We start from the raw sequence: 16,969 nt of genomic DNA on the forward strand, positions 1-16,969 counted from the left end.
TGAATCCACAGGTTTGGGGACAGGTTCTGTAAATGCAACTCAACTGGGAAGAATGAAGCACATGAGTACAGGGTACTGGGCCAGAGCCCCCCAGTCTCAGTGCTCAGCGTGCTTTACAGGCAGAAGTCAGTACGTTTTACAGATAGAATGGAGGGTGCTGTTAAATGGAAATTGGAGGGCAGAACGTCAGTAGACGTTCATTGCCAGCTAATTTTCAGAGAAAAATCACATTTGCAGGTCTTAGTTTTGCCAGCAGGTGGCAGATGCCGCTCATGAGCTGGTTTGGGGCAAGGACTTGGCCAGAAGCTGAGCTTTGCCACTATTAATGGCTAAGAGAAGACAGCCTCCCTTTCATCATGTGAAACCCCTTTGGTCTCTTCTGCTCTTTTGATAGCCTGGCAGCATTTTCTCTCTAGGTCAAAGTCGGCAGAATTTCAGGGCTGTGGTGAGGGAACTCAGGACCATAAAATACACTGGTGTTCCCACCAATCTCCTCCTAGCCTCAGTTTCTCCTCTGAATGGGGAGCATGCAGCTAATTCCTTTGTTACCGAGTTGTTGTGAGGAATCAGTCACTTCGTATTATTTTCTTTCTCCTTGAACAGAGGAAGGCAATATTTCACCTTCTGGGAAAGCTAGTCACCCAGCATCCGGTGCTGTGATGGCTCTGGTCCTGGGAGCAGAGGCAGGTAGTGCTCTCCACTCATCCCACCCCTCAGAGCTCTGCAAGAGAACTCGGACTGCTGGTGACGCTGAAGGCCCTCGGCAGCCACTTGTCCTCTTGGCTGGTGAGGCCAAAAGTGACCCAGCAGCAGACCAGTCATTGGCCTGCCTCACCACTGTTAGAGTTACCAGTTGGCCTGGGCCTGTAGGCTTGCACCTTATAGTGCAGAGCCAGACTTCTGGGAGCACTGAGACCCTGGCATTTAGAGGATTGCTATCACGTGATAGTTTATACCTGATTCGAGGTGGATGGGTGGTTGGGCCTGAATGACTTCTCCAGAGACGATAGTCGGAAATTGGGGCACTTTGTTGACCCCACTCCGCTCAAAACCACTGCAGTTTACGGCTGGGGCAGTGAGGGGTGATAGGTAAGGACACCATGAGCAGGAGCAAGTGATGCTGGTGCTAGCACTGCCTGTGCCCCAGACGCCAGTCCCCTCTGCTCAGAGGTGGCTTCTTTGGTGCCCCTGAAGGCCCATCCTGTGGAGCGCTGGCCCAGGCCTGGGCTGTGTGTGGCAGGAGCCACGGAAAGGTTTTCTTGAAGGATTTACCCCCGTGGAGCCTTGAAGTCTGAGGATGAACTGGAGGACGAAGGTAAGCAGGCAGGGAAGGGAGAGGGGTTAGCACCAGCTCGAGGGGAGTTTGCAAGGGAGATGGGCACAGTCTGAGGCGTCTGTGCCTGGAGGACAGAGAACAGGCACTGCCTATCACCTTGGCTCACCTTTCCTTTAGAGGCACACCTTGTCACCCTGCACACTCCCGGGGTGCAGAAGCAGGGAGTACAGCACCCTTGCTGAGCTCTGACTCACAGGCTCTGGCTTTGGAGCAGAGCTAGAGTCAAGGGAAGGAAAGCAGGTTACAGGGGAAGGCCTGAGAGGAATTCCAGGACAGACACAAGCTGCAGAGGCCCAGGTGGCTCAGAGAGGGAGCAAGCAGTGAGGTAAGCCATCCTGCCCAGAGCACAGAAGATGGAGCTGAGAGCACAGACATGTGGCTAAGTCCAGCTTCAGTGACCATGGCAACAGCTCCTCTGGGACCTTTGCACCCCACTTCTGAAGGCCCCACGCCATTCCACCCATGGGACACCTTGAGGACTCCCAACCCTGCGAGAAACAGGAGAGGTCAGTTGGTACCCTCACTTTGCATGCCCATGAAGGAGTCAGGCATCCAGGCATCATGCTTTCAGGGCAGATTTAATAAAGAATGCAAAAAGGTCCTGGTGAGCTACTCAGATCCCAGGTGCCACCTGTTTTGGCAGCCACGGGACTGTCCCCCCTGACGCCTGCCATACCCTACTCAGTCAGAGCAGCACCCAGCTCCAGAGCAGGGCTCGGGCTCCCGACAGGGGGTGTCAGGACTGCTCTCTCCAGCTGGCACCAGACCTCCTGGCACCACTGAGGCCCAGGGCCAAGCTGCAGAGGCTCTGGTTCCTCCCGAGGCCACGGGAGGTTAGGGAGGGCAAGCTGAGCAGCAGCAGAGAACTCTCCCCACTCCTTTACTTTGGTGCTCTGGCACCTTTTGCCCCAGCAGTCAGGCTTCCCAGGGTTGAAAAAAACTCCTCCATTTCCTTCTGCAGCAGCTGGTTCCTCTTCTCTGCGTCCTCCCGTGCCCGCTCCGAGTTCCTCAGCTTTATTTCCAGCATTGTGTACTTTTTCTTTTCCTGGTCTAGTTCTTCTTCTAGCTGTAACATTCGTTTCCTCAGGTCGGCACTACCTTCTTCGAGTCTTAAAATTCAAGAAGAAAGACATCATTTTAGACTTGGGCCTGCTGGGTTTGCCAAGAAAACTCCATTATCAGCGGACACTTGATGGGGCGAAGGAGCTGGTAAGGCCTGGGACCAGGGGAAGGATGTGTGCGGGCTCAGACCCGGTGCTGGGTGAGGCCGCACGGACTGCATCTCCTCACAAGACCCTGGGGCTTTCCCCCAAGCCAGTCGGGCCTCATCCCCGAGACCCTGCCCCCTCAGCCTTTGGCACTAGAGGCCAGGGACCTCCCTGAGTCCTCACTCAAATACGAAGACCACTTACCCTCCCCTCCCAGCCAGCTGTCCTGCTGAGGGATGGACTGCCATCTGGCAGAGAACAGGACTGAGCCCTGCACCGAGAGGGAAGCAGGAAACTGTCCTCACGTTTGCTCTTCTCCGAGACCCCTTGATCTTCAGGCAGAGACAGCAACTCACAGGAAACCCCATTCAGGTTGTCACTTCATCTTCCGTTCCCTCTCGGCCTTCACACCCGAGCCCAAACGTCTCAGCCTCTGGGAAGCTTCTCTTGATCCTCCCCAGCATATAACCCACATTACTGCTCCTTTTTGCTACCACAGAGCTACACCTCAGGCCTCTGTAGAGGTTAACAAATCTATCTTTTTAACCAGACGACCCACTCCTGTGAGACATGAGGGACTTGCTGCGCCTGGCTCCTAGGAACCGACCGGACTACAGGACACATGACTGTGGGCAGGACTCAAACTTCACTGAGCCCTGGTGTCTCACCCTGAAAATGCAGGGGACGGCCTTCCACCTATGCACTGTAGCTATGATGGACCAAGGAGACCACGTGTGCACAGCATACCGCCTGGCACATGGTGTACCTGAAGCAAATATCCATTCCCTGCCCCATCCAGGATGAGGCCTGGGCCTTCACCCTCAACCACTGAACACAGAGCATGGAGAAGGGCTAAAGTCTGGAAGAAGAGAAGGATGCCCACTTTCACTACTTCGATATAGTACTGCAAGTCCTAGACACAGCAATCAGACAAGGAAAAGAAATAAAAGGTATTCAAATTGGTAGAGAGGAGGTAAAGTTATTATTTGCAGATGACATGATACTATATATAGAAAACCCTAGGGCTTCCCTGGTGGCGCAGTGGTTGAGAGTCCGCCTGCCGATGCAGGGGACACGGGTTCGTGCCCCGGTCCGGGAAAATCCCACATGCCACAGATCGGCTGGGCCCGTGAGCCATGGCCACTGAGCCTGTGCGTCCAGAGCCTGTGCTCCGCAACGGGAGAGGCCACAACAGTGAGAGGCTCGCGTACCGCAAAAAGAAAAAAAAAAAGAAAACCCTAAAGACTCCATGCAAAAACTACTAGAACTGATAAACGAATTCAGCAAGGTAGCAGGATACAAGATTAACATAGAAATTGGTTGCATTTCTTTATACTAACAATGAAACAAACAATCCCCTTTAAAATTGCATCCAAAAAAAAAAACAAAAAACCTTATGAATAAATCTCACCAAGGCGGTGAAAGACTTATATGCTGAGAACTACAAAACATTAATAATAAAGGAAACTGAAGGTGATTCAGAGAAATGGAAGGATATCCCATGCTCTTGGATTGGAAGAATATTGTTAAAATGGTCATACTACCCAAAGCAATCTACAGATTTGATGCAATCCCTGTCAAATTACCCATGACATTTTTCACAGAACTAGAGCAAATAATCCTAAAATTTATATGGAACTGTGAAAGGCCCAGAATTGCCAAAGCAATCCTGAGGAAAAAAAACAAAGCAGGAGGCATAGCACTCCCAGACTTAAGGCAATATTACAAAGCTAGAGTAATCAAAATAGCATGGTATTGGCACAAAAACAGACATATGAATCAATGGAACAGAATAAAGAGCCCAGAAGTAAACCCACACACCTATGGTCAAATAACCCTCGACAGAGGAGGCAAGAATATACGATGGGGAAAAGACAGTTTCTTTAGCAAGTGGTGTTGGGAAAGTTGGACAGCCTCATGCAAATCAGTGAAGTTAGAACACACTCCCACACTATACACAAAAATAAACTCAAAATGGATTAAAGACCTAAGACGTGACACCATAAATAAAACTCCTAGAAAAGAACATAGGCAAAACGTTCTCTGACATAAGTCATGACAATGTTTTCTTAGGTCAGTCTCCCAGGCAACAGAAATAAAATCAAAAATAAACAAATGCGACCTAATCAAACTTATAAGCTTTTGCACAGCAAAGGGAACCACAAACAAAATGGAAAGACAACCTATGGAATGGGAGAAAATACTTGCAAATGATGTGACTGACAAGGGCTTAATTTCCAAAACAGCTCATACAATTCAGTAACAAAAAAGCAAACAACCCAGTTGAAAAATGGGCAGAAGACCTAAATAGACATTTCTCCAAAGACGACATACAGATGGCCAATAGGCACGTGAAAAGATACTCAGCATCACTAATTCTTAGAAATGCAAATCAAAACTACAATGAGGTACCCACCTCACACTGGTCAGAATGGCCATCACTAAAAAGTCTAAAAATAACATGTTGAAGAGTGTGTGGAGAAAAGGGACCCCTCTAACACTGTTGGTGGGAATGTTAAGTTGGTGCAGCCACTATGGAGAACAGTATGGAGGTTCCTCAAAAAACCAACAGAGTTGCCATATGATCCAGCAATCCCACTCCTGGGCATATACCCAGACAGAACTCTAATTCAAAAATATACATGCATTCCTATGTTCATAGCAGCACTATTTACAATAGCCAAGACATGGAAACAACCTAAATGTCCATCGACAGATGAATGGATAAAGAAGATGTGGCACATATATACAATGGAATATTACTCAGCCATAAAAAGAACGAAATCATGCTATTTGCAGCAATATTGATGGACCTAGAGATGATCATACTAAGTGAAGCAAATCAGAGAAAGACAAATATCATATGGTATCACTTACATGTGGAATCTAAAGTATGACACAAATGAACCTATCTATGAAACAGACTCATAGACATAGAGAACGGACTTGTGGTTGCCAAGGGGGAGGGGTGGCGGTGGGGAGAGGGATGGATTCGGAGTTCAGGATTAGCAGATGCAAACTATTACATATATAGGATGGGTAGACAACGAGGTTCTATTGTACAGCACGGGGAACTATATTCAACATCCTGGGGTAAACCATAATGGAAAAGAATATGAAAAAGAATGTATGTATAACTGAATCACTCTGCTGTACAGAAGAGATTAGCACAATGTTGTAAACTAACTATACTTCAATTAAAAAAAGCATGGAGAAGGGAGAAAGCCTTCCTTCCCCCCAGCCTCCCATCTGGGGAGCACAGGGCATAATGTCAGAAGACCCTCCCCAAGGCAGGGGCAGCAGGCCCCCCCATGAGCCCCCTTCACTGCTTCTCCTCCCGTCCAGGGCCCTCCTTTGCCAGGTCCTCCCTGCCCCTTGGTGCTCCTGAGCACAGCCTCCACGCCACTCCTTGAGGGACCTTGTCCAGCCTCAGACTTGAAGTACTTAAAGCACTCAGTGTGCTGACAACCCTCAATCTTTATCTCCCTCAAGTCCACTCAGAAACTTAATATCTCCAGCTTAACAGACCCACAGCTGAGCTCCTGCCCTCCTTCCCCAAGTTACCCTCCTATAGCCCCAGTCTCCCCGGCTCAGTGACCACCTTCTTCCAGATACTCAGCCAAAACAAAAATGGTGTGTCTCAAGTCCTTTTTCTCACCACCACACCTGATCAACTGGAAAAACCCAAACATACTCAGAATCTGGCTGCTTCTCCCACCTTGTCTGCTGCCCCGTAGGTCCATGCCAGCCACAGGTCTGACCTAGATGGCCATGGCCTCCTAACTGGTCTTTGTCTGCCTCGTCAAGCGCTCCTGAGCACAGCAGTCAGTGCACCTCATCAAAGTGACCAAAGTCCTCCAGGTCTTCCAGCAGCTTCACATCTCACTGGCAATAAAATCAAAGCATCACTCCTGCCAAAACGCCTTGCCGCCTGCCCCACCCCGACTCCGCCACGCTTTCAGAGCTTGCCCAGACACTCCGCCAGTACACAGTGGGGCAGGGACTCGAACCCATAGCCTGCCATGCAACAATACTGCATTTCCCCTGAGAACCCCAGCCTCCAAGGTGAAAGATCTAGAAGCTCAAGTCAGCTCCACAAACAGCCAAGAAAGTGAGATGTTGATTCTGATCCCCTCTGAGGCTGCCCTCAGACAGTGTCTGCCGAGTAACACTTCCTGTACACTCTGAGCTCATCTTCAGCAGTAATCACCTTGCAGTGAGTCTGCAGGGAGCTCCTGCCATTACCTCTGCCTGGTAAATTCCAACCCAGTGCTTACACTGTGGGTTTTCTCCACAACTTTAAACTCCGGAGTTTTACTCAAACTGTGTCCTTTTTCTCCTCCTTGCTCAGCTCAGTCCTATCGGTCCTTCAAGTCCTGGCTCTGACATTGCCTGCTGTGACTTCCCCCCTGACTTCCCCCATGGAGGGGCTGCTGCCCTCACGGCCCCTTTCCTGCCATCTTCCTGCCGTGAACACAGAGACTGCACACACCTGACACTCCCCAGGTGCCCAGGAGACAGCTGCCAGCAGAACAAGAGGGTCAAATGCTACCATTCCAGCTCCCTGTGGGAATCCCAGGCTCAGAAATAGAAGCATGAATCCCTTCCCCCTCCACTGTCTGATGGAAAGAGGAAGCACTCAGAACCCAATGAAGCCCCTGCTAGGGGGTGGGACATGGGTTCGTAGGGCTGATGCGAGGCCTTGGGCAAAAGGAGCTAAGGGGTCTGAGATGCTGGTGGAAGCACCACTCACTGTCCAGTGTAGGCTTTGCTGGTGATTTTAATTGGGGAACTCGGCCTCTCAGAGCTGGAAAATGCTCCCTGCACAGGGAGGCTGGAACCAGGGCCCATCAGTGAACAAGCCTGCAAGCCTTAAAGGGTGGCACGAAGGACTTCCCTGGTGGCACAGTGATTAAGAATCCGCCTGCTAATGGAGGGGACACGGGTTCGAGCCCTGGTCCGGGAAGATCCCACATGCCACGGAGCAACTAAGCCCATGTGCCACAACTACTGGGCCTGCGCTCTAGAGCTGGCGAAGCCACAACTACTGAAGCCTGTGCACCTAGAGCCTGTGCTCCGCAACAAAAGAAGCCACCACAATGAGAAGCCCGCACACCACAACGAAGAGTAGCCCCTGCTCACGGCAACTAGAGAAAGCCCGTGGGCAGCATCGAAGACCCAACACAGACAAAAATAAACATTTATATATTAAAAAAAAAAGGTGGCACGAGGTGTCCTCTGTGACCCAGTGGAAGGGAGGGCTTGGCTCGGCAAGGCCAGCTCCCTCCTCAGAGAAAATCGGATTTCGATCCAGAAGAAGTCCTCACTCTACATCAGGTCCAACCATGGGCAGTCAACCAGGCTGGCCTGGGGCCTGCAGGGCACGCGTGCCCTGCCCCAGTCCCAGTTCCGGGGCTACAGGACATACCTTGGGGGCCTGCCTCCTCCCTGACTGAGGGCCCCAGAGGGACCACCACTCTGAGCCTCTCCATCAAAGGCCTCTGACAGCATGCCAGCCCCTCAGCTCCTGAGCTTTCCCAGACATAGGATCCCCACCCCTCCACTCCCAGCCCTGTCCTGTGGGCATTGTCCCAAAGGGGGCTCCTGGGCGCTGGCTGCTCTGAGCCCTGCCTCCAGGAGACTTTCTTTCAGGGCCAGAGGCTGACTGCCCGGCCCGGTGCCCAGTGAGCTGGCAGGCTGCAAGGGCCCTGCCCGGCCCAGGGAGCGCCCACCTCACACTCAGCCAGCAGCTGCAGCCCTTTACCTTTGCACACTCGTCTCGTACTCAGTCCTCTGCCGGCACAGCTCTGCCCGGAGCTCCGTGACCAGGCCCTGCAGAGCCTCAGCACGGTGGGTGAGGTCCTGGGTGGGGCTGCCTGGGTCACTGGGCTCGCTGCTGCTGATGCAGGCGCCCACCCTGTCCAGGCCGTGGTCCAGGTCTGGGGATCTGCACTCCTCACTGCTGCTGGGGACAGGGGAGGGCTCGAGGGCCCCCTCAGTGTGGAGGGAGCTGCAGGTGGAAGAGCCACTGGCCCTGCACGCTGCGCAGCTGCTGACCGAGCCCCTGGCTGAGGCCTCGCAGGAGGAGGCCCCAGACCATGGCATGCTGGCCACGCTGGGCGTGCTGGGAAAGGGGCTGGGCAGGGGCACGTTGTCATAGGTGGAGAGTCTCTGCTCGGAGCCTGAGTCCTTGAACCGGTCTCCCGATGAGGCCCGGCGGTGGCCTCGCAGGGAGGACAGCCCATTCATGAGCCAGTTCCCTCCGGAGGAGATGATGGGCACCTCCAGGGATGAGGTGCCCACCTTCGGGCTCCCCGACCGGGACCCTGACTGCCGGAAGGAAGACCTCCAGTTGGGCAGAGTCTGCACCTTCTTCCCAGGGGTGGCAGCAGGGCTGCTTCGGCTACCCAGGCCTGTGGGAGAGGTTCTAGAGAATGCCGCCACGGCAGCCCCATCCAGAGAAGAGGTCCTGTGCGAGGGCAGGCCAGGGGCACTGGGGCTGCCGGGCTCTGCCTGGCTGTCCCTGGTGACCTCCTCGGAGCCCCATCCCACGGTGCATGGTGGGCTCCCACGTGGGGAGGCTGGCGCTTCCGTGGTCCTCGAAGTGAAGAGCTGGCTGTGTTTGCGGATCAGGACGGTCATCAGGTGCTGGACCAGAGAAGTGCCTGCCAGGAAGAAGGAACAAGAAGAGCCTGGCTGTGAATACCTCCAGTTCAGGCTCTCCAGACCAGTCAGGGGAAGCTGCAGCTCAAACCCAGGGTGCCCAGCCCTGATAGTAGCCCCAAACCAGGCTACTCCTCAAGTGAGGACTCAACGAGAGCTTGCCACGTGCCGTCCCAAAGGAAAGGACGGCCACCACCCCCTCCAAATCCAGGCAGGGACATAAGGACCATACCCAAGAATCCCCCTCCTCCAATGTGGGCCCTGGAGCACAGAGCAGCACTGTCCCTTCGCACCCACTCCACCCGGCTGGCGGGGGGACGAGCAGGCACAATGCCTGTTAAGGCTGCGGGCTGAGCCAAGGGCAGGCTGGGACTGGAAGCCAGGACCTGGACGGCAGGGCCCTCTCGGCTGCCCCATATGCTGCCCACAGTGGCCGTGCCTGACCGTCCATACTCTGGGAGGCACAGGGCTCTGGGACACAGAGTAGAGATGTCTTACAGGTGCGTGTAGGCACACATACACAACCCCGTGCACACAGACAGATGTACACAGCTGCCCCCCAACGTGAACAGCCCCCCCCCACATGCACACACTCCCTCTTCTCCAGGCCACAGCCCCTGAGATGCAGCCTGTGGCATCTGTGGGGACTCGGTTCCTGAGGCTGTGGGGTGGGGGCAGGGGTCAGTGACAAAGGGAGGTGGTGCAGAGGGACCATGGTATGGATCCTGCTGCCTCGTTCCCTCCTCTTGTTCTCAACCAAATACCAGAGACTGGGGAGGCTTCTGCGTGATGAGGAGGGTGAAGTACTTGGGTGGACCCTCCCACTAGAAGTAACTGAGAATCGTGGGGAAAACTAAGTAAACAATCTTTAGTCCAGAAAAGTAGGTGAGGCAGGAGCTCAGCAAGTCAGTGGGGTGAGCATCTGCCCTCAGACGTTTGCACAACCTGGCAGGCGGGAGCTCTGGGGAGACCTGCCCGTCAGGCCAAGGGCGTGCCAAGCGAGAGCATCAACCCCAACGGTCACACCCTCGGCTGGGGGTGGCGAGGGACAGCTCCACAGCCCACCCTGCCCCTCCCCTAGGTCACGCTCGACAGGAATGGCCCCTCTGCCCTCAGCCTGCCTGGCGCCGGGGGCAGAGGGCTCCAGCTGGCGTCGGGTGGGTCCTGTGTGAGTCTCCGCCGGCATCTGCGCTCAGCCGGGACTGGCTGCGGGTTTCCTGCCTGTGAGCGGCTAGGCTCTCACACTAACCCCGCCGGCAGTCTTCCATGGGGTCTCCAAGCAGGGCTCTCATTTCCATGCCAGCCTGCACCTGTGCCCTTTGAAAAGTCGGGCTGACAGAGTCACCTTGCCTCTCCTGGCCTATCTCCTGATCCGTAAACTGGGGGCAGTAACCACAGCGTGGGCTGCTTGTGAAGATTAAAATACGGTGGTAGAAGTAAAGTACTTAGCAGAGGCCGGGGCGTGTTAAAACAGCTGCTGTTGCTATTTTTTTTCTAATCATTATTAGTCTTCATTATAGAACGGAATATTCCTCGGGTTTGCAAAAGCTCTGACATCCAGAAGCCTGTGACAATTACTTAATCGAAAATTAGTAAAGCAAAAACATCTGTGTGTGTTCAAGGGCAAGTGCGCTGACCTTCTCCACACCCGCCCCCCAGCCTCTCTCACCATTCTAACTGCACCTTATGACCCCATCCACAGGGCAAAGCTCCTTTTCCTCTTATAGCTGACCCCATGGGGGAGGAGGCGGTGAGGAGGTCCAGAGAGGCTGCTGCCTAATCCCCAGGGATGGAGCCGCCCTTCCTGCCGGCCTGGCGTTGAGGATGCTGAGGACTTGCCCAGGATCAAGGCGAGCCCAGAGCACCACGCACACCTCCACCATTACCTTCCATGATGGTCACTGGGTCTTCTATCTGCGGCCGAAGTATATTAGGTCCAAAAACGGTTGCCAGGTTCTGGACGCTCATCTTGTTGACATCTGAGTGGGACTGAACTTCATCCAGAAACCTGCAATGTAAGGAAGAGACAGTTGGCAGAGAAGCAAATCCTGATGCTGGATCTACTGGGAGCTGCCTGGCGCCCATGCTCAGCTGCACCCACATTTCCACAGCTGCTAAGCACAGCCAGCTGCCCTGCCAGGCTTGGAAGAAGGCAGAGCTTCCCCTAAGATCTGAGAGGGCCGTCAGAAGCAAAGGCCACTGGGACAAGGGCCTGTCATGGAAGGACACATAATTCTCCCACCTGCAGTGGGGGCAGATGCCCAGGAAGGCCCAGATCCCCCCAGACACGGGGCTGGGTGAAGGCCACCCTGCATGTCCTCGCCTGGCACCCTAAGCCTAGGTCGTGGTCAGGAGGCAGACCATGGGGAGGGGATGGTGAGAGGCACGCAGAGGAGGCAGAAGGAACAAAGGCTGTATCCTTTTCCTTCAGGAATGATGTGCTCAGGACTGTAAGCTCTATGAGTGCAGTGACTGTGTTCTTCTATATTCCCCATTGGCTTGACAGACATGTGAGTGGAAGCATGACCCAGGCCCCCCGACCCCCCTGAAGGGCAGGGAGCCAGAGCACAGGGGAGTGAAGCCCCACCCCTAGTCACTTACTTGCAGATATATCTGAGCAGGTTGTAATTGACCAGGGGAAGGCTGCTCACTTGTTTAGCCAACTCCAGAGTTCCCTTGGGATTGAGAGAGAAAAACAGCATTTCAAAGACCAGCAAGGAGGCCCCAGTCCTTCTCTTACTAGAGGGCGTAGGGGGTGAGAATCCGAGTCCAGACCTCCATCCACAGCCCATGGGCCTGGCCCCAGGTGACCACCACCACTTCCATCTCCCTGGCTTGTGACCTCTGGGGGGAAGCAGATTTACTTTTGAGAAGCCATTGTGAGGGATGTGCCTCTGCAGGGCCACAGAGGAATGTCAGGGCCAGCTCACTCATCAAGGTACAAATATCTGCCAGATAAAGACCCCTCATCTCCCACACGGCCAGAGGGAGCGCAAACAGTCCTTCCCCAGCCGGAGCCCACCAGGGCTGCAGGCGGGCACTGCAGGGGTGGGGTGGGGGGCCTGTCCTGGGAGCAGTCTCGAATTCTTTTGGGAGGCGGCGGGATAGAAACAGATGAAAGATCTGGTTGTTTCTGAACCCCACGGCCGGCCGGCCTGGGCAGCCTGAGTTGGTTGTGGGAGCAGGTGATGGAGCAGGAGTGCCTACTGGGTGGTGGCCCAGCCTGAGCTCCCTGTGCTCAGGGGCACGGCTGGGACACGGCCTGCTTTAGGAAGTACCTGCCCCTCCGGGAGACAGAGGGCCGCACACAGGGAGGGGATGCTCCAGGCACCTCACCCCAGCGTGCCCTCCACACACAGTGGGATGTTCCGGCCCTCCCCAGATTAGGAGGTCTAGGCCTGTCCCCCACAGAGCAGGCTGCTCCAGGGCACCACCCCCCTGACACACAGCAGGCGGCAGGATCTGTGTGCCATGAAGAGTCACAGAAAGTCCTGTCTCCACATACCCGCCACCAACTAGCAGGCCCACCCCCCCAGGATGGGTCCCCATGAGCCACTAACCTCCCCCTCGTCCTTGGTGAGCAGCTGGGCGCAGCTAAGGAAGTCCTCATACCTGGCGAAGGGGACCACAGGCTCGGGGAGCTCCCGCAGGTAGAGCTTCAGCAGGGAGGCCACCGTGTGCACGTCTGTTGTGCTGCAGGCAGAGGAATGAGTGTGAGACCTGGGCGCCAGGGAACCACAGGAGTGACCAGTACCCCGGCCCACCCCCACCAGGGGCAGCCTCTGCTCTCACGTCCGTGTGTGTGTGCGTGTGCACTGTGATGACTGGCTGGTGAACAGGTGAGCATGAAGGGCTCCCTTCCACTGCCCTGCTGCCTGCCCCAGGGTACTCTGGAGGGTGACATGCAGCTGCTCCACACCGGGGAGGCAGGCAGCCAGGGGCACAGCTGTCCTTCGACCCAAGCCTGAGCTTGCTCCTCTGCCCAGGCTCACCCTCCAACGGAAGCAGGAGGGCTGTGTCAAAGGTGCCCACCACGCAGGGCTGCTGAGCCCCTTGAAAAAGGGCAGCTGTCCCTGGGCACCTGCCACCAGGGGCTGGGCAGGTCAGAGGTCAGGCTCTTTCCCTGGCTTCTGGGCTTCTATTCACACTATGGATGCCCCATTTCCAGCACCCCAGAGCCCCGTATGTGCACTCCCAGGCATCAGTCTCCTGCTCATAGCTGGGAGCTGCCCGGGCTGAAGTGGGCCCTGTGGAGGGCGGCAGCCCTGGGCCTGTTTGGACTCTCAGTTCAGGTCCTGGACTGCAGTCTTGGCACCTCCTCCAAGCTTGCCTCCCAGGCTGGGCTAGACCCCAGGTATTTCATCTGCTTTTCTAGGGCCCTGGATTTAAACGCTGGACGTGCATTTCCCTCATGGGAGGTGCTCAGGAAAGATGGGCCTAGGACCAAAGAACGTGGCTGTGCCATTAAGGTGCCACCTGGCCCTGGCTGTCCAAGGCTGGTATCACTGAGCTAAGCCCTGGGGTCCCTTCCGCCCTGGCATTTGGAATTCTGGGGTTCCACAGGGCTACATACACCTCAAACTCACGCACCCAGAGCCCCTCCCTTCCTCAGGACTGGTGGCTCTTGGTGGCTCTCCGTCTGGCCAGTGGAGCAGCCCCCATCTGTGCCCCCACCTCCCCTCTCCAGCCAGACATGCTGCCGCCCACGGCCTTCAGTGCCTTCTCTCAGCCACCTCCTCTGCTGACCCATCCATTTCATGGGTGCTTAGGTCCCCAGTGGGTACCCAGCCTTGAGCCCAATGCCCCTTCTCCCACCTGGGGACCCCATGAGTTCACTGCCAGCCACTGTGTGAGCAGGAGCCCCAGGAGGATGCGGGGAGGGATGGGAAGCCAGGAGGATCAGCTGCTGGCCTTCGGACAAGGGCCAGCCGTTATGTCTCCCCCGATGGAGGAGGTGGAAGCATTTCTGATCTGGGCAAGTAGACGCAGAGTGGCCCCTCCATGCTGCAGACCCTGCCTCCACGTCCCTGCCCAAAGCCCCATCCTGGCGGCTCCTGGCTGCCCGCGGGTTCCAGTGCTTCTGCGTCTGCGAGCTTGGCCCAGCCCTGACCGCCTCACCTTCTTTCTCCCTACCTAGAAATTCACTTCCTCCCTCTCTCCCCACTCCCCACAGTTGACCCAAGGCTGCTTCTGGTCACTTTCTCCCTAAACTCCCCTCAGACCCTCCCCTTCAACACACACCTGCCTGAGTCCAGCCCCAAGCTCCAGCACTCAAGGAGAACGTTCACAGCCCACAGCACAATGGGTGCCCACCAGCCTGTGAGCCCTTTCAGGGCAGGCGTTGTCACCCGTCCCGCTCCCTCTCCCAGGAGCAGGCACACAGTGTGCACCGGCAAGGAGGGCAACAGCTGGAGACAAGGGCTTGCCCTGGGGTCCAAATCAGCTTCTGCCCTCGCTGTTGCACAGCAGGTAACCCGCCGTGAGGCAGATAACCCCCAGCCTCAGTTTCTCCATCTGCAGGATGGATCTGGTAATGCCGCCATTCCCCTGCATCTCTTCATTCCCAAAGACCCCCTCAGCCCCACCGACACCAATGTCCATCCAGAACACAGCTGTGGTCTCCTGGTCCCTACACCTCGCTCCCCTACAGTCCACTCTCCACACGACAGCCTGGCCCATCTTTCCCATCCCAGCCCAGTCAACAAGCACTACCTCCCTGGGGGCCGGGCTGCCTGCTCTGGGAGCCAGGAGCACGCCCTGCTCTGTGCTGTGGGCCAGGCCAAGGGGAGCTTGGTGATGGGAACCCGGGCTGGTTCCCTGAGTGCATTTATTTGTCATCTGTCCTGGCCACGTGAGGGCAGGGCCTTGTCTGTTTTCTGTCCTGTTCACGGCCACTCCCCCACACCTACCAAGCACTCTCCCTCAATGGATGGGTGCGAAGTGATGTAAGAAGAGTTGTTGCGAGAGTCACCAGAGCCACCAAGGTGGGGCATGGGGGAGACCGTCCTCGAGATGCTCGGCAACAACACGGACAGGGCTGGGAGACCTGCTACGGGCCAGGGACTAGAGACCAGGGTGGCAGGAAGGGACAGGTGTGGTGACTGCGGCTTCCAGGCCAGGTGGGGCTCTGTATGGAGGAGCGAGTCCAGGACTGGAGGCCGGAGTTCACGATGCAGAGCGTGTCTATGCACATAGAGCAAGCCAGCTCGGTCCCGGATGGCCTCTGCCAGCGTGTGGGTGAGGGGAGCAGCCCTGGGACAATCTCGTCAGGAAGTGGAGAAGAGGAGCCTTGGGACGCCTGTGTTGGGGGTGGGCACAATGCAGGGCCAGAGGAGATACCAGGAAGTGGGAGAGAATGGGGTCAGATACCCCGGGAGAAGCTTCCAGAAGGGAGAGGCACTCAGAGCCCGGGCCAGCTGTGGCAGTGCAGGGAACACTGTGGAGAAGGGTCCTGGAAAGGTGGGTGGAGCCCCGGTGTTCAGGGGGCTGAGGACTTGCAAGTGTGGGTACAGGAGAGGAGACCCTACATGAGAGGCTGTCGGATGACAGGAGGGAGAAACAGGATGGTTCTGGAAGGGTGAGCAGGCTGAGAGAGGAACTTTCCTGGAGGGGGGAATGTAGGTGGAGGGCAAGGGGCTCTGGGAAAGAGGCCAGGATCCAGCTGGGCAGAGCCCACCTCTGGGCATCTTGGGTGAGTTACATGGGGTCTCCCAGCCTTGGGTTCTAATCCATAAAATGGGCATATGACCATTGAAGAAAAGTCTGTAAACGCACTGAGGGCAGGGCTAGTGTGGGATGCTCCAGATGGAAGCAGGAGGTCAGGGAGGGAGAGGGAGGGCGGGGGAAGAGAGGCTGAGGAGAGGTTGAGGTTGGAAGGTGCAAAGGGGGGGCCTGCCCTGCGCCCGTCATGCCACTCACCCTTGCTTCTGCCCCCACCCTGACGTGGGGTTCCCCCTTGGCCACTGGCCTCTAAATCTGGTTGTTGAGCAGAGTCACTGGGGGCTTTTATACATGCAGATTCCCACTCCTCATTCGTGTGTCTGATTCCACAGGAGTGGAGAGGGCGGGGCCTGGAACCTGGACTTTTGGTAGCTCCCGGGGATCCAGATATACTGTCTTACCGCCTGATGCCAACTCAGGAGATAGCTGCAAACACGAAATCAGATCTGGCCGCCGCCCTACTCAAACTGTGCCTGGCTTCCTGGGCCTCAGGACCAAACTCAGCTCCCTAGAGTGCCTTCCTCGGCTTTGCCCCCCCTGCACAAATGCTCTGTGCAAGCTGTGGTTCCTGAAGGCCTCAGCCTGGATCCTCTCCCCTTCTGGCCCACCTGCTGAATACCCACTGGAGAGGCAGAGGCCCTCAGCCTCCCCCGCCTTGCAGCCCTGACTCCCGACCTCTCAGCAGTGTGGGGCAGGCCTTCCCTGGGCTCCTGTCTCTCCCTCTGGACACTTCTACGCCTCTTCCTGGGATCACCTCCAGCCCATCCTCCAAGATGGGGCTTCTCAGGTTGTCCCCTTCTCTCTCTTCTCCCTCATGCCCTCCCAGGTGCACTCACCTGCTCTCACACCCTACTGTTGCCCTACTGTTGAAACAGAGGACACCCAACCCCACACCTGTCCCCAGAATCCTCTCCTTGGTTCTGGAACCGAGGGTCCCTCTGGCTACTGATCACATCATTTCCGTCAGATTTCCCATCAGCACACCACACTCAGCTCCTCAGCACCTTCCCAGTGACGGGGGGAGCAGAGAAAGGAGAGGCCG

At 56.1% G+C, this 16,969-nt stretch overlaps 2 protein-coding genes across 5 annotated transcripts in view; one reads left to right on the plus strand and one right to left on the minus strand.

The window, feature by feature from the left end:
- Window positions 1–1,709: 1,709 nt before the first annotated feature.
- Window positions 1,710–16,768, plus strand: LOC149747265 (uncharacterized). The gene is made up of 3 exons (XM_089897804.1): window positions 1,710–1,842; window positions 2,424–2,545; window positions 6,896–16,768. The coding sequence occupies exons 1-3, from the start codon at window positions 1,710–1,712 to the stop codon at window positions 7,133–7,135; spliced, it is 495 nt and encodes a 164-aa protein (XP_089753930.1). The 3' UTR covers window positions 7,136–16,768.
- The window catches only part of ARHGAP22 (Rho GTPase activating protein 22), a 202,770-nt gene continuing 187,571 nt past the window's right edge, over window positions 1,771–16,969 (minus strand). For all 4 annotated transcript variants that reach the window (XM_022564499.3, XM_022564503.3, XM_022564501.3 and 1 more), the window contains 5 exons: window positions 12,768–12,900; window positions 11,809–11,882; window positions 11,094–11,215; window positions 8,309–9,209; window positions 1,771–2,445 (listed from right to left, as the gene is read on the minus strand). In XM_022564499.3, coding sequence (XP_022420207.1) covers window positions 2,217–2,445; window positions 8,309–9,209; window positions 11,094–11,215; window positions 11,809–11,882; window positions 12,768–12,900 — 1,459 coding nt within the window. In that variant the 3' untranslated portion in view covers window positions 1,771–2,216. The remainder of the gene's footprint in view (window positions 2,446–8,308; window positions 9,210–11,093; window positions 11,216–11,808; window positions 11,883–12,767; window positions 12,901–16,969) is intronic.

This window comes from Delphinapterus leucas, chromosome 16 (assembly GCF_059928025.1).
Source record: "Delphinapterus leucas isolate spDelLeu-1000000601 "Yukka" chromosome 16, BTC_Dleu_Yukka2, whole genome shotgun sequence".
NCBI lineage: Eukaryota > Metazoa > Chordata > Mammalia > Artiodactyla > Monodontidae > Delphinapterus > Delphinapterus leucas.

What these genes read in the sequence shown, in the direction of transcription:
- LOC149747265 (XM_089897804.1), top strand. Translation starts at nt 1,710, where the DNA reads ATGTGGCTAAGTCCAGCTTCAGTGACCATGGCAACAGCTCCTCTGGGA. An exon ending in CCCTGCGAGAAACAGGAGAG is followed by an intron (nt 1,843 to 2,423) that starts GTCAGTTGGTAC and finishes TCGTTTCCTCAG; the next exon opens with GTCGGCACTACCTTCTTCGA. An exon ending in TTGATGGGGCGAAGGAGCTG is followed by an intron (nt 2,546 to 6,895) that starts GTAAGGCCTGGG and finishes CTCCTTGCTCAG; the next exon opens with CTCAGTCCTATCGGTCCTTC.